At 43.2% G+C, this 16,447-nt stretch overlaps 2 protein-coding genes and 1 long non-coding RNA gene across 9 annotated transcripts in view; 2 read left to right on the forward strand and 1 right to left on the reverse strand.

Annotated features, from left to right (window-relative positions):
• The window catches only part of sun1b (Sad1 and UNC84 domain containing 1b), a 26,315-nt gene extending 22,835 nt beyond the window's left edge, over window positions 1-3,480 (forward strand). For all 7 annotated transcript variants that reach the window (XM_076085988.1, XM_076085986.1, XM_076085987.1 and 4 more), the window contains 4 exons: window positions 797-912; window positions 1,218-1,385; window positions 1,486-1,578; window positions 1,679-3,480. In XM_076085988.1, the coding sequence (XP_075942103.1) occupies window positions 797-912; window positions 1,218-1,385; window positions 1,486-1,578; window positions 1,679-1,795 (494 nt within the window). In that variant the 3' untranslated portion in view covers window positions 1,796-3,480. The remainder of the gene's footprint in view (window positions 1-796; window positions 913-1,217; window positions 1,386-1,485; window positions 1,579-1,678) is intronic.
• Window positions 1-5,789, reverse strand: part of LOC142944839 (uncharacterized) — an 8,479-nt gene extending 2,690 nt beyond the window's left edge. Inside the window, exon 1 of the long non-coding RNA XR_012952887.1 lies at window positions 780-5,789. This is a non-coding gene — a long non-coding RNA (uncharacterized LOC142944839). The remainder of the gene's footprint in view (window positions 1-779) is intronic.
• Window positions 4,567-16,190, forward strand: iqck (IQ motif containing K). The gene is given in 10 exon segments (XM_076085997.1): window positions 4,567-4,618; window positions 4,703-4,818; window positions 4,901-5,030; window positions 5,140-5,237; window positions 5,722-5,774; window positions 5,965-6,042; window positions 6,350-6,434; window positions 12,790-12,901; window positions 15,963-16,042; window positions 16,044-16,190. Coding segments are annotated over 10 exon segments (867 nt in total). The 3' UTR covers window positions 16,107-16,190.
• Window positions 16,191-16,447: the final 257 nt, after the last annotated feature.

The raw sequence follows: 16,447 nt of genomic DNA on the forward strand, positions 1-16,447 counted from the left end.
GCCGGGGACCTTTATTGCATGTCCTGTCTGTCTCTACTCGCGCTATTAATACAGGCTGAGAGGCCAAACATCTTTTAAAAGACAGTAGGCTTGGCCACTGGTATGTGTTAACAGATATGGGCCATGATTCTTTACTTGGTTATAATGCTTTCATTTAGCTGTCACATCATATAAGATAAGGCCACCATGAGCATCTGCACAACTCACTGCCTGTTTGGTAGAGCAGGGCTTCCCCCAGGAAATGAGTAAGTGGAGGGAGTAGCAGCGCAACTGGTGATTATCAAACTAACTTCTGGGGTCTGACCTGAAATGCAGCAGTAAGGTTTTCTTGCACATCAGCACCTGAATGCAGCTGTTTGTCTCTTCTTTTGCCAACTTGTTTAAACTCATACGGTTTTGTCTTTTCCCAACATGCTGTTCTGCACAGCTATTGTATTATCAATGTTACTAGATGACGGTTTAAACAACCTCAGTTATTTAGTTTATGGCCTTCACTGTGTGATGTACTGCCACTGATAGTTTCCCTGAAGCTTTGTTATAAAAATGTAATAATTTCATATTAGAGGAGCTCTTAATTTCAGACAGGAAACCCTGGAGTGTATGCTTTCCTGTTAAGCCACTGAGGCAGCACCTAATGATTAGGAAACCTCAGCAAACACAAGGAAGATTTGTCTTATCTTATGTCGGAGTGTACTTAGAAAAGCTTAAATGCAGGCTTTGTTTCCTGAATCTCTCTCCTTATGATAAGTGAAGCGAATTAATAGTTATTTGATATTAACCCTTTGTGTTGGTTCAGGTGGCAGCATCCTGAGCACTCGCTGCTCTGAGACATACGAGACCAAGACGGCCCTCATGAGTCTGTTCGGCCTGCCGCTCTGGTACTTCTCCCAGTCGCCACGTGTCGTCATCCAGGTGAGCCTCCCCAGGAGATATCCATGAGAGAAATGTCTGTTTTACTGATTATGTAAAGATAGTTAATGGATACGTTTCACTTCCGTCTTAAACCGATAGTCAGGTGTCCATGTGGACTTTGAAACGGCCTTTTATTGCTGTAATCGCTCCTCCTTTCAGCGGGGAAACACAAAGAGTGAATTTTGTTGTTTGGAAGACATTCGCTTGATTTAACAACACAGTCTGCTGAAACTTGTTGGAACACTCACACTGGCTACTATTATGAAACTTAATTTGGCATTTCTCCACTCACTTCCCCTCCCCAGCCCGATGTGTACCCCGGTAACTGCTGGGCGTTCAAAGGCTCTCAGGGTTATCTGGTGATCCGGTTGTCCCTGAGGATCCTGCCTACATCCTTCTGCGTGGAGCACATCCCCAAGGCCATGTCCCCGACAGGAAACATCACCAGCGCCCCACGCAACTTCACTGTTTTTGTAAGAAAACATGCGCAACTTCACTGTTTTTGTAAGAAACATACTAAACAACTGGACACAGTTGATGAGTGCCCATTTTTCACTGTTTGCTTTCGTACAGGGTCTAGATGACGAGTACCAGGACGAAGGGAAGCTGCTGGGGCAGTACATATACGAGGAAGATGGGGAGTCACTGCAAAGCTTTCCTGTTATGGTAACTTAAGACGCACCTCCAAACCTATTAGAAATACAAAGCAGTTCATTGTCTGCCAGCGTGTTATATAGCGTGAATATTCCCCCTTCTTCTCTTTCAGGAGCAGAATGACAGGGCCTTCCAGATCATCGAGGTGCGGGTGCTGTCTAACTGGGGTCATCCAGAATACACCTGCATGTACCGCTTTCGAGTCCATGGAGAACCTCGGCCTCAGTGAACCAACCACTACCATTCTCGCTAATAAATGACATATCACCCTATCTGTACATAGCTCTGGCCAACTTCTTTAAAACGGAGGGGACTCGACGAATGACGCGAAGACAGTGAAGTCGTGGATTGTTAAAGGAATGTGCCCAGACTGAATCATGGACATGCGTTTTGTAATATTGGAAGAATCTCAAGGAAGTCTGTGTAGGGACTGTAAATGATCGTGGAAGAGGAATAGAACCACAGAAGACGCTAAAACTCCCAGTCCCCTCTTCATAAAAAGGCCTCTTGCACTGAATCAGCCTGTGAGGGGCGGCACGCTCCACTGAGCGGACAAATCCATCCCCATCTTGGCACCTTCCACTACAGGGAGGTGGACGCTTGAAACAGGGGATTACAGACTCATCTCCACCAGTTCTTCACACGCTCCATCTCTTTGATTTCTGTTTGTAATCATCTGTATTTAACTTTGATTCCCTGTAAGTCGACTATTTTCAGGATCAGAGCCACTGCATCTTTTGCCTGTGGCGCTGTCCCGGCATGTCACTCTCTTTGTTGCTGTCGAGTCTCTGCAGTGGATTTATTTGAGCTGTTTGGGCAGCCTGCAGGACTGGACCACACTGGACAGTGGGTGTACAGTGGACACGCAAGGTTCACTGCATTCAAAGGCTCGGCGTCATGCATCCGCATAGCCATAACCTTTGGAAGAGGACATGCTGCCTATGGACACACTGAATGTTTCCTCGAGTGGAGGCTTGATGCAAATCATCCTTTAACTTCACAGCAACACTGTACTCATCTGACCTGAGCTCTGTGTATTAGGAGGCTCTTCACTATGTACATTAGACAAAGTATGTGTATGGTTATGGATGGACTCCAGGATTAATTCTAGCATGTGATTCTTCCCAAACCATACTACTTACCTTTTACACGCATCGTGGATTTACATGAGCGAGTGTCCTCTTTGAAGTTTTGGCTCCTGTGCCTGGATCTCAAGTTACTAATGACTGACGTTGAAGGCTAAATAATATAACTACTCCTATAGACAAGAGTGTGACTTTTCTTTTCAGTTTTTCTAAAGAGGGGACTCTGTCTGTCTCCTTGCACAGTTATAAACGTCCTGCTCACATGGACTCCCTTTATTCTGAAACCCTGAAGGAATGTAATTTGTATATTTCGTTGTTGATAGTTGGTCCTTTTATTATATCTGCTTTTATCAGTGTTGCTTTATAAAGAAAATCATCCCGTCATTATCATAATTATTATTGCATTACTACCATTATTTCTACTGTTGCTCATTGTGGGGTTTTGCTTTTTTTGGTATGTTTTGGGGGGTTGTTGATGTCGGAGGATGCACTGCAACAGCTTGTTAGAGAAATGGTTTTGGCACAGGTCTTCACAAATTTGTTTTTAAAAATGGCGGGTGAGTGTAGTGATTGATTTTTGGTTGCATATATGGGGGAAGTCTAAAGTTGTATGTATAAAAAATGTTTTGTTCACAATCTTATTTATTAACAAGTCAAATAGTAAATTCAAGAATTGAGTTGCTGCAATGTATATTTTGTCAAAAGCTGTTCAGTGCATTTTGGAATCATCTTGGGACTTTTTTTTAAGATAAATGGCTATTTTTGTTCAGTCATGAGATGACTTAACTGCTTTGGAATATATTCCAATAAAGACTTTAATTTTGAAGAACTTGTCATAATATAATCATGGCTAAAGGTTTAGATTGTGATGCTGTCTTAAGCAAAAGCTTTATGTTTTGCCCATTTATTATCATAGAGAAAATACTTATTACTATACAACAATATTTTTGATCAATATTTCAATTTTGGTTCATCCTTTATTTAGAGCCAACAGTAATAGATCATCATGTAGGACAGAAACCTTTCCTTGAAGGAGAGCAACACATCAGGAACGTAATAACATCTTAACTAAAATACAAGATGATGAGCGGAATGAAACCAAAAAAACTTAAAATAACAATTAATTGTTCTTCTGAAAACACACCATTAGGTGCAATGATAGCAGATATCCCTGTAAATTAAGTACATGACATCTTGGGTATTTAAAATGAATGTGTAAACTATCGATGTATGGCGTTATTAGGGTAGAAAGGGGCTAATGCATGCCTAAATGCCTACAAGAGGGTTCATTAATAGAGTTTACTTAAATATTTACAGCAGTCTTAAAAACAAAAATACCATTCTGAGTAAACCAAATAGAAACGCTGACATGCAATGATATATGATGAAGCATAATGCCTCAAATGTTTTTTATAGAGAGGCAAATACGATCACACTATGGATCTTCAGTCATGAAGGCTTTTGATCATTTATTTTAAGTCCTCTGCTCCCCTCTAGCGGAGAATAGTGGAACAACCGAATCAAAGAGGTGCCGTTTGTTTGGCATGAATTGCACCGTTCAGGTAGGCTACGTTTTAGTCCCGATCATATAAACTAGTAACGTTATCACGATGTGTTACACTGATGATAACAAGTGTTAATACCCCGTAAGTATTGAAGCTGTAGTTAACGGTACAGACGGAAGTCGGACTCTTTGTATTTATGTATATTTTCGGTGAGCCATCGTGTTGTATTTGAGAAACTGAGTCATTGATTATGACATTCAATGACAACAACCTTCAGCATTTGTTTTATTGTCCCTTATGTCTCCTGCTCCTGTAGTCCATGCTTGTGTTTACACCGGAAGTCAAAGGCATGACTACTTCCTTGACAACCGAACGTGTCCCTGGCAACCACAGGAGCGACCGTCAAAATAATGGCGAAGTTAATCGGTGACATAAAATCCCTTTGGCAGCAAGAGTGTGAAGGTGAGGTGACATTATTCTATTGGCTATTAACCCTTTTTGTGATGTGTAAACTAAAAGCATTTTCTGGATGATGTGTTGTTGGAGAGTATGAAGCGGAGCAGCGCAGTGCTGTGTGGACTGATGGCTCAATGAGCACCCAGCTCTCCCAGTACAGCACCAGTACACACTCTGCTGTGTCCTATGGACTCAGCACAGCCACGGTCAGCTCATTCATCCCTCTGTCTGATTACTCTCCTGTCACCCGGGCATGTCCTGATGTTATCATTGTTGGTTCATTATTAGATGTTTGTGGACGATGGTCCTGTGAGAGACGTTGACCCGCTTCTTTGCCACCCTGGCTCCTCTGAACTCTGTTCAAGCCAGAAGCGCCCGTCAGCTGCTGGAACTACATCGCCTCCACAACTACATGAACGTGAGATGATGGTTTAAGTTGGTCCTGCAGAGTGTAACTGCCATCCTGGGGCATACATATTGTGTAAAGTTTTTGTTTGTGTGTGTGTGTGTGTGTGTGTGTGTGTCAGGTCCTGTTGCACGGTTTTTGGAGAGGAGAGTGTTTCCAGTGTTGTTGCCTGGACTTGAGGCTTTGCTGAAAGAAGCCCAGAAACATGGCTGTTACGAGGTCTGAATTTCTCCTGATAATATAACAAATAAAGTTCCAGGTGGCCCATGTTGTTAAAATGACCTCACCTGAAATCAAAGCAATTCATGTGATGTCTGATTGATCATTAACTCAAGTAGAGTTTTTAGGTACTTGTACTTTACGAATGGCATTTCCATTTTCTACTCCTTCATAACTTAAACTATCCTCAGCAAATCAGTTGGAAAAATTGCAATTTTTATTTCACATTTATTTCCCAGCTGTAGTTATTAGTTACTTTGCTAATTGAAAATGTACATACAAATAATATAATATGCAATGCATTGATATATATTAAATTAGAAGTATATGAAGTCATTTAAATTCACTTCACCTTCACCCACTTTGGCAGTAAAATACTTACACATTACTGCATCATTAATAGTCATTTTTTACTCCTGTGATGTGTAAAAGTAACGCTGAATACTACTTCTGCGTGATGGCATTACTTTCTTTTGTGTTGCAGAGGCTAAAAACAGCCTTTAACCCGTGTGACTTCCTGACTGAGTGGCTATACAAGTAAACCCCCCCCCCCCCCCCCCCCCCCCCCCCCCCCCCCCCCCCCCCCCCCCACACACACACACACACACACACAGCTCTCTCTCCGTCTCTTCACCGTATAATGTGCACCTCACCCCATTTATTCCCTATAATGTTATATTCTTAATGCTGTGTGCATTTGTTCTCTCCCGCTCACCTTTTTCCTCAGCCAAAACCCCCGCAGACGAGAACAGGTCCCAGTGAACTTCCATGACATCCCTTTTGTCAAAGACTTTCTCAGCATGCAGTGAGTGTCTCCCCAACGCTACAGCTGTTACCAGCAAATTCATTGTTTGTCAACAAATGACACAAATCTGTCTTTCGCCGTTTGGAGTTCCATTGTCACCAGGTTGCTGTGTCTCAAGTTTGAAACAAACATTCATTTAATGGAAAAAAAACCTGCAAAAACGAAGTTTAAGTTAAGACGACACACAAACATGCTCTTTCACAGATGCATGCTGAAACTCTCTCTCTCTCTCTCTCTCTCTCTCTCTCTCTCTCTCTCTCTCTCTCTCTCTCTCTCTCTCTCTCTCTCTCTCTCTCTCTGTCTTCAGCCCCAGGTCTCCCATCCCTCTGTATCTACTGCTGAGTGAGGATCAGGCTGCTCTGCTCATCCAGGCCTTCTGGAGGGGATATAAGGTACACTGGATATAGCGAGAAGCAAATCGGTCTTTGCAGACTTTCCTTCCAAACGTATTTTAAAGGACTGGGATGAGGAATGCAGACATACAGAGGTAAAAGAAAAATAGTTAGATTGGCCCAACACAGGTCTTAAACGCCTTGAAAAATAAAGAAAATAAACACATAAACTAAGAATATCGGGGACATTTCAGATTAAATTAAAAGCCTGGGAGAAAAGCCTTTCACTTGACATATTTACACATCGATTTAGCTATGCTTGGCTGGGCTCGTCAGGCTGACCAACTCTAATTACCACCTCCCAAACTTTCCAGATTGATTTAAGAAGTCAGAGTGGAAAAAAGTAAAGCTTGAAAGAACCCTGCAGTTACCCCACACACCACAGTCAGCCTGCCTGTGTGTGTGTGTGTGGCCCACAGAGCGATATTGTTGTATAATCCCATCTCGCTGAAAAGCTCCTCTTCCACAGGGACTGCAGTTTCATTCAGCAGCTTGATTATGTCATCAATGATGCCGGGATTTAAATCCTTCCTGTGTGGGTGTTGTGGTCTGAAGTACTCTGTGCTGTGATATAAATAGACATAAACAGACACTACCAGAGGCAAACAAGCAAGCAATTTCTCCACACAAATAAACCTAGTCTTGTATGCTGTAGGGATGTAAGGAGGGGGTCTTGTTTTTGTTTCTCTCAACAGAAGCGCTTATTTTATTTATTTCTATCATTCGTGCTTGTGGGAGGATTTAGCTTCAGTGTCGCTGCACAAACCATTGAGAGGAAAAGATGCCAGCTGTGCTGTCATGTGCAGTTACATTCTGTTTGAACAATCTGAACATGTAAAAGATGTGTGTGCGTACGTGCCTGCAGCATGTATCCCTGTTTGGGCTACTTATGCACCAGCAGGGGGCACCACTTCCTCTTTCCTATTTCTGTAGCAACAAAACATCGTACCAGTCTCTGCTCACATAAGGTGGCAGCATTGAGCCGGCTGCCTGTCACTCCTCACTTTGTGTACCCTGAACGAAGAGAGGTTCAGTGAGGCCGCTGATAGCGCTGCAGCCCAGCACCCCAAGGGATTCAGAGGAGGAGAGACACCGCCAGAAAGGGACAGTAGTTAGGGAATGGTTTGATATATCTGGAAGGATGACGCTCAGGCTATGTTAGGAACATTTTTCAGATGGATGGATGGATGGATGGATGATAAAAGGGAGGAGAGAGACAAGATGATGTTGCAGTGTGGCTTTGGATTAGGCATGGAGCATGGTGGAGGCAGGAAATTGATCTTTGGCAACATCTGTAGCGGCTATAGGAATAGGGAGAGAGATGAAACCTCTGAGAAGCACAGGGGAGCCTGTAGACGCAGCACAGTCAGGTTCTGAAGTTGAGGGTTTGCGTCCTAAGATCATGATTTATTCAAGGTACACAGGGCGGAGATATTTTGGGTAGGCACTGAGGCAAAGTCCTGACAGGCGTTGTATTTTGTCACGGCTGCTGTTACCTTGGCTCGAGAAGAGCAGCCGTTAACGGCTCAGTGGGCAGCAGAGCAGAGAAGGGGAGTCATCTGTGAAGCACTGATGCACTGTAAAACTTCATTAGTTTCTCTGTGTGTGTGTGTGTGTGTGTGTGTGTGTGTGTGTGTGTGTGTGTGTGTGTGTGTGTGTGTGTGTGTGTGTGTGTCTGTGTGTGTGTCTTCTGGCGTGAGAATGTATACTTTAGGTGTTTTAAATAGCATGTTATCATTCAATATTATTACATACATACATACAATATCTTTTAATGTCTCCCATTCTAAATGTATTCTGACGAAACTCTCATATCAAGATATCATGGTTGGCAGAATAAATATCAAAGTGAAGAATATCAGGCTATATTTCACCATAATCTGTCCTAATTTGTAAATGCTTGAGAATATTTTTGAGGGTTTATAATGAGATTATGGGATTTTGCTTCAGAAAAACGCCCCAAAAAATGGTGTGGTTTTTAAATACCTCACTAAATATTGTAACATGTAGATATCTAATGCTTTGATATTAACAAACTTTATCCAAATCACACATCTCTGTCCACAGACCCTCTCTTTCCCCCTCACGCTCTGCAGTTATATAACCTGCCTGACGCAGCGCTGACTGCAGAGGGCTGTGTGTGTGTGTGTGTGTGTATTCGTGTGTGTTTGTAAGAAAGAAAGGAAGACAGACTGAGGGCCGGGGAGCAGGGTATTTTTGTAGCTCGGAATTTTATCCCTGCATTATTAATCTCTTTCATCAAAACAAATTGCGGAGTGAAGAAGAGCAGCGGTAGAGATGGTACACACACTAACTCACATCTATGACCCAGACAATGCGATTGTCTCCTGTTTCTCTAATGTACAACTATGAAGAGCTGCTGGGTCTAATCATATTACATAATGTTCTTTATACTGTGCTTACACTAATCCATTCAGCTTGCTACAGTAATGCACACATATGTACATGCACGCACACTGTGCACACACACACTGATCACTCAGACTTCTCAGCCTCTCGCAGGTCTGGTCAGCTGAGTTGGAGTAATGTGGCTGTTGTGTAATAAATAGGCATTTGGGCTGTCAGCATTAAGGGGTTGTGGTCAGGTAGAGAAGCAGGCTTTTATCATAATGATCACTTCCATCGATCTTTAAGCGTGCACACTGAGGTTGGCCTTTGCCTGGCTTAAAGCACAGCTCTGTCCTGTGAAGCATAGCCTAATGCAGGTCAGACAAGATGTTTGTTTCCTTGTTCGGGTCCATGATCCGTTGTCAGATTTGATTCTATGGGGTTTATATTTGTTTTGTTTTTTAGAAAACTTAAAGGAATAATTCAACATTTTCAGAAATGCGGTTATTCACCTTCTGACAGAGAGTTAGATGAGAAAATCAAGACCACTCTTTGTGTCCAGTAATTACAAAGCTACAACTAACACTTAGCATGAAGACTGTAAACAGAGGGAAACAGCTAGCCGGGTTCTGCACAAAAAACTAAATGTAAAAATGACAATTTTCTAACCATACAGACATAGGGAGTGGTGTCAATTTTCTCATCTAATTCTCAACGGAAAAGTGAATAAGCCTATTTCCCAAAATACAAGAAACCCTGATGTAGATTTTCTCAACTGATGTGGATGCTTTGTTTCTGAGAGTTACGATGCACACAGAATAGAATCTATTATTATTTGATAAGTATTTATTTGATATGTGAATCAAATTTTGTTACAGTCCATACATGTCTAAAGAAAGTCATGTTGGGCTGCTAGTAGGTCCAGTTGTTGTCTAAAAGTAGGACACCGTGAGTACTGAATGTATTCCACATGACATAAACTAATAGAGCTGTTTGAAAGACTCTCTCTCTCTCTCTCTCTCACACACACACACACTCACACCCAGAGAGCTGTAGAGTTAACAGCAGAACTAGGTCTGCGATTCCAGATGAATGATCCGAGGGCAGTGATAGATGAATGGTTTGAATTGAGCTCCAGTATTTAGTCAGTGACGGGCCACGTGTAGTGACACTCATGCAGAAAATATGTCACAGGCACACAGGACGGGCGGTCCAGTGGCTCTGCTTTGTCCTCACTTCTCCCTTCCTGCAGTGTTCTCATGAAGGACAGTAGGGTCACAGTTCAACTAATTTCTGTGCGTTAGTCTACAAATGCACAAATCAAATCACAGGTTGCTCAGCTGGATAAACCTTGATGGAAGCATCGGCCAACAAAAACATGATGGATCGGTGGGTGGATGGGGGTTCGTGGAGTAGATGGAGCAGGCTGTGGTGGCTGTCTTTATGCAGCCTGTCAGTGCGCTTGAGGATGTGACTGCAGCCAGTTTTGAATGACAGAAGCCATTGTGCAGAGTGTGAGACTGCGAGAGGAGCTCGGTCTCACAGGCAGCTTTGCACAAAAAGGGAAGGCAGCTTGAAAGGCTGTGCAGCGAGATTGAAGTGTGTGTGAGGAAAAGGGCATTTTTGTGGATACGTGGTGAGCGAGGGGGGGGGGGGGGGGGGTGCTGCTGCCTTAGGGAGACAGAAGTCCGTCTTTTTTTGTGCTTTCGAGTTATTTTCAATATGTGTGTGTTTTATTGTGGTTCTGCTTTTGCATGTCAAGTAATGCATGTGATTCCATGTAGCCTTGCAATGTTTTACATTTTTTTTCTAACCACTCTAATCCCAACCTTCGTTCATACACCCAGCATGAGGCACGTGTGCTGCGACATGGACGATCATAGCAACACGAAACTCTATTATTATAATGATTCAAATCAGGAAGAATAGATTTTTAAAAAAAAGACAGATTTTGGTGTTGTAAATCATATGTATAAGCGCTCACAACACCTATAGAGATACACACACACACACACACACACACACAGTCAAAACAATACCTGACCCCTGCTAATCAGCTGTACTGATGCACACAGACAGGCTTCAAAAGGCTCACCCACTCGACTCAGCTCTTTGTCTCCCGCTATCACACACAAACTGGCAGCGGCTAGTAGAAAGCATGTATATTCAAAAAGTCAGCTTTCCAAGAACTGAGACTTTGATTTTGTCTTTGTGTGGCACATTGTAAAGCTTTGTCTCAGGGGTCCCCCGGCCGAGAAATATTTCCGTTGTTTAGCAGTAGGCTACAGAAGAAGAACTGTACCGTTGTAATGTTTCTGCAGGACACCAATGGAAAGTGACAGAGTAGAAATGGCCACACACACACACACACAAATAAACACACAAGCGATGGTGAGCAGACACGACAGACTCCAACCCCCCCCATCCCTCCTGACCCTCACCCCTCATTTCCATTTCTATGGTTTGCTCCCATCAGCAGAGAGGCTGTTGCAGAACTGTGACACCCGGTGAATTAACTATTGGAGCACGCTAGTCTTACCCATTCCTCAAACCATCGCCAGGCTTATATAACAGACCCACTTTCATACGCACTGCTAATAGCAACACTATTGTCGCCTTTCAAGCAGACGAACGGAGAGGGAGGAGTAAGAGGAAAACAAGATTGGAGCGGTGGGAGAGAATACAGAGGACAGAGGAGAGAGATGAATCATTGCTGAGCTGGAGAATGAGGGGAGAATAAGACGTTGGTATGAGAGATATTCTCAGAAGTCGAGTGAGAGGGAGAGGCACACCTTAGTACTGAAGGAGAAGAAAGGGAAGACGAGGAGGAGGAAAAGGAAGGAGAAGGAGGCCGAGTAGTAGTAGTAATAGTAGGTAGAGGAAGAGGAGGGGGTGATAATAAAGGAGAGTGAGCTCTTCAGGGACATTTTCTATTCATCAAAAACAGAAAGTCTGTTTAGTAATCTCTCAGGAAAGCCAGCAGCGCACACACAACTACAGGGGTTACCTCCAGGAACAAAAGCATAACTCATGCCAACTACAGACTGGATGGAGAGAAGAATCAATCAATCTTTGTAATTCAGAATCAATCTTTTTGACATGAATCTGCAGCACAATTTGACCCATTTACCCACCTATGTGGACACAAAGACACTCAGCTATACATCTTAACAAGCTTCATTACTAACAGAAGCTTTTACTCTGCAGGGACCTTTGAGTCATTGTTCCCACAATACAGCTACTATATTTATAGAGTGCCATATCATTAATTTAAGCTTTTACATAACACATACTGAGACACATGCAGATAGGTTCTTAACTATGTTGTTCAGAGGTGTAGCATCAAAGTTAAAGCTGCAATTCACAACTTACCACATGTCAAACTTATAGAAAATAATCATAAAAATAAAGCTTATTTATACACATAGAGCACCTTTGAAAACAATGTTACAGGATGTGTTACATGGAAATATACAGATTGCAACATCTCGGTGCTATACGGTTAAATAATATCAAGGAAATTAAAGTAAGGCAAATAAAATAGGCTAAATATAATGGAATGAAAAGAGTGAAATATACAAATAAAGATGCTACTGGTTCTTTAAGCCTCAGATCTTTAGAAGGTCCAAAGCTGAGGGCCCTGACTGAGAAGATGATGGAGCATCTAATGGCATGTTTATTAAGATGTTTCACCCTCTTGTAGTAAGCACACAGTATATAATATATTATTTACAGAGGTGGTGAAGGTAGAGCATAAGCATTGTCATCACGTATGGAGGTTGTGGTGTCTCCAAATACAGCAAATGAGCCACTTCCACTGATTAACCACCACACAAGTAAACAGAATGATATATTAACTAAAAGACACATTGGACACTCTAAATGGACATCACTGATGGCTTACTAGCACTGATTTGCTTGCAACTTAATTACGCTATTGATGATGTTTGCTTGTGAATATGAATTTATGCATGTGCTGCGTTCATGTGTTGTGTGTGTGTTATAGATCAGGGCACGCCCAGATGTGCAGGAGCTGCGCCAGTGGCAGAAAGAACTGAGAGAGAAAAGCGACATTGGTAAAACTGTTGAGCAGTTCTGGGCCCAACAAGAGAGCCGAGGTGAGAGCAAATACACACACACACACACACACACACACACACACACTCTCCAATCAGTGACTGCCAGGCCTCAGGCTCACTGGCAACACAATACCATTGATTTTGAATTTTCTCATGTGGCCGACAACAGCTGCTGATAGGCAGGCAGGATACCGACACACGTTAGCATTCACACAAACAGGCTACAGTGCATGAATATCAACCCGTACAGCACCATGCACACCAATATACACATATACCAGCCGCCGCACAGTACAGTCTCACTCACACGCATATAAACTGCAGAGATACAGTATTCATCCCAACAAGGCTTTGAAGTTAAAGCAGGGAGATGAGTAGAGCAGTGACACAGAGAGAGAATGAGGCCAGAGACAGAGATGGAGAAAGAGACGGGGAGAGTGAGTCGGAGAAAGAGAGAGAAGATTGAAAGTGAAGGAGAGAAAGAAAATGTCCGCAGGGCTCAGGGTGTGTTTGATTGACAGAGAGAGAGGAAGGAGACTGGGGATACACAAGAGACGAGATACAGTGCAAAGAGGAGGGACATGATGACAGAGAGACGTATAAAGTGAAAAAGTGTCTCTATACCTGAATGTGTTTGTGCGTGTGTGTACTGTGTGCAGAGCAGCTGAGAATGCAGGCCCATGCCCAGTGTGACTGCCTGGCATTAGAGCTCAATGACAGGGACACACACACACACTCAGTGATACACTGTACAAGTGGTTCCTGACCAGCGAGTATTATTCGAGGGGTTACCATAGCGTACATGAAAAGAGTGTGGCGAAAAGCAAATTTGTTAAGAAAAAGAAATGGCTCAAGGGCAATGTCGGTTCGTCAGTCCACCACTTTGGATGGATTGTGATGAAATGTTTTTCTTCTGGCTCCACCATCAAGTTTGATTTATGACAAAAATACCTGCAAAACCGACATTCCCATCAGCTTCAGCTGTATTTGGTTCTGAGTAGCAAATATTAGCATGCTAACATGCTAGACTAATATGATGAACATCGTCACCATAAAACATGAGAATCTTTGCATCGTCATTGGGATCATGCTAGCATTCAAGCCTTAGCATTTAGCACAAAGTGCAGCCTCACAGAGCAGTTAGCCTGACGGTAGGCTCTAAGTCCCGTTTAGTTTATTTATTATCACAATAGCTAGTAACCCTCCAGCTACAACAGGCCAACTGCACAGGAGTCTATTGAGTGCATGAAAACTAGATAGGAAGTGGACTTCTCTTGTCGAGAACGACACTATGAGAGCGGTGAGAGTGAACCAAAACAGCTGAAATACTCTGAGAGGAAAAGCAGAGTCGGGTAGTAATTCTCAAAGAGTTATTGATGAATATTGACTATAGCCGCTTTAAATGAATGTGCATATATGTGATGACACACACACACACACACACACACACACACACTCCAACTTGCACACTAAAGCTGGGTGTCGTATCATCTCTGTTTTTGTCGCCCACAAACAATGACTGCACCATAAACACAGGTTTCTTCCACACCGGCACATTCCACACAACAAAGGCGCTCGCTGCAGCTGCAGCGGATCGACAAACATTCTTCAACTGGGGTGCCACAGCCTGGCTGGCTGGTATGCTGCTGCTAACTGCTGCCATGCTGCTGCACCACAACTGCTGACCTGACATTTAAGCAGGGGGCCTGGGGATGTGTGTGTGTGTGTGTGTGTGTGTGTGTGTGTGTGTGTGTGTGTGTTTGTAAGAGAGCGTGTGAGTGTAGAGTCTGCCCAGACTGTCCTGAATGGAAGCCATTTTCTGACCTCTTCAACAGAATCTGAAATGGCCGAGTCGGAGATAGAACCAGATATGTGTGAGATAGAGGCAGAAGGGGAGGGGAAGGGATTGGTGCTGAAGTTGCAGTTTGTTTGCTGGTTTTGCCTTTTGTTGTTTTGGATGTAATGAAGCAAGCACTGCCCCCTCCAGCACTGACAGATAAATGACCCGTGTTTGGGAGGCTGTGGTAGAGAGAGGGTGAGTGACGAAGAGAAATTATTTAAGTAAGCCCTCTCCCACACTTTAAGTCGATCCAGCAGCAGCTGCACTCGTCTCATTTGACTCGAGGAGACCAGCATGCGATACCTCTTCTGCCATTTCACGTTTCACAGCCTGAGATCTGAATTAGTTGGAGACGGAGAGGAAAACAAAAGGGGAAAGAGCAAAGTGGCTCAGAGAGAAGACACGCGATGATACTTCAAGGTCAAGAGGTCACGGTTCATTGGGCAGGTGCAGCTCTCAACAGCTCGTGAATCACCACGTCTGTCCTTGACTGTAGCCTGACGTGTACCATCGGTCCAAGCACTGTTAAAACAGAGTAGCTATCTAAAAACACAGTGTCTCCTAATGGTGATAATAGTAACCGCTCAAAATGTCAATTCATGTTGTTGTGAATAGTTTGGCATGAAATCAAACGGTTATATAAATGTGTCATTTGCAGTGCATTGTACCCGAGTCTGTCACAAATCACATTCTGCATTTCTATTACCTTCCTCATTTATTAAGAAGACCTTCAAACACCGATGTTTATGAATTGCACATTATTGAAAGTAGGATTCATGGTGTCTTTAGAAGATAAAAAGGCTACTAAATAGCTGCATCGATGCAGATGTTGATGCTACAGATTGTATTGATGCACCCGAAAGAGTTTTCAAAACTACAATTACAGCCATTACCTTGTAAATAAAGCAAAACAACTTTCACTAGCATCATTTACAATCTGTCTGTGGCTCTTGTTGTGATATAAATGGCCAAATATAGCAGTCTATTCATCATAGCGTCACTTCCATAATGTCAAAGCCTTTGCCTTTTTACTGGCAGATAACAAAAAGGCCAACACAACAGCCGCTTTTACAGCGACAAAGTGTCAGTAACTGGCTGAATCATGGTTTGTTAAACAGGTTTCAACCCAGGTCTTATTAAATATAGTTTTTTATGAATTAATTGAGAATAGCAACGTTAAGTGATGAACATTCGTCACAGTCTTCGTGCAACCACAACGAACGTGTTCACATTAAGGATACAGTTCTTGTTTGTCTCCAGTGGGCTCTGCCATGACAGATCTTCCAGGAAGCCCCCAGCCTGGCGAGTCAGATGTATCCATCCAGGTGGTCTCCCCAACCCCCCAGAGCACCGTGGTCCACACCCCCACCCCTCAGATGTCCCCTGAGGGTGTTGAGTGGCTGACCCCCAGCGTCTGCAGCGTGGAGAAAATGGCCTCCACACCATCCCTGACCGATTTCCTGGCTGTATCCGTGCATGGTGACAAATCCCTGACAGCAGCGTCTCCTCCTTTACTAGGAACTCATAACCTGAGCTAGACTGGTCGTACCGTGAACTGAAATCATTAGCTCATTCCCACTAACAAATTGTTTTCTGTTTTTTAGAGGCTGTTAAACTCTATGAGGTTGACGTGAAACTGATCAAAATGCTCAGTCAAACAAGCCATAAAAATCGCCTGTAACCAATATGATATGGCCAGGCAGGGATTTATGGTCTGAGATTTGTGTCTAATTAGTTGATTGCTT

Source organism: Anarhichas minor, unplaced genomic scaffold, assembly GCF_050575085.1.
Source record: "Anarhichas minor isolate MPS153535 unplaced genomic scaffold, ASM5057508v1 ptg000007l, whole genome shotgun sequence".
Classification (NCBI taxonomy): domain Eukaryota; kingdom Metazoa; phylum Chordata; class Actinopteri; order Perciformes; family Anarhichadidae; genus Anarhichas; species Anarhichas minor.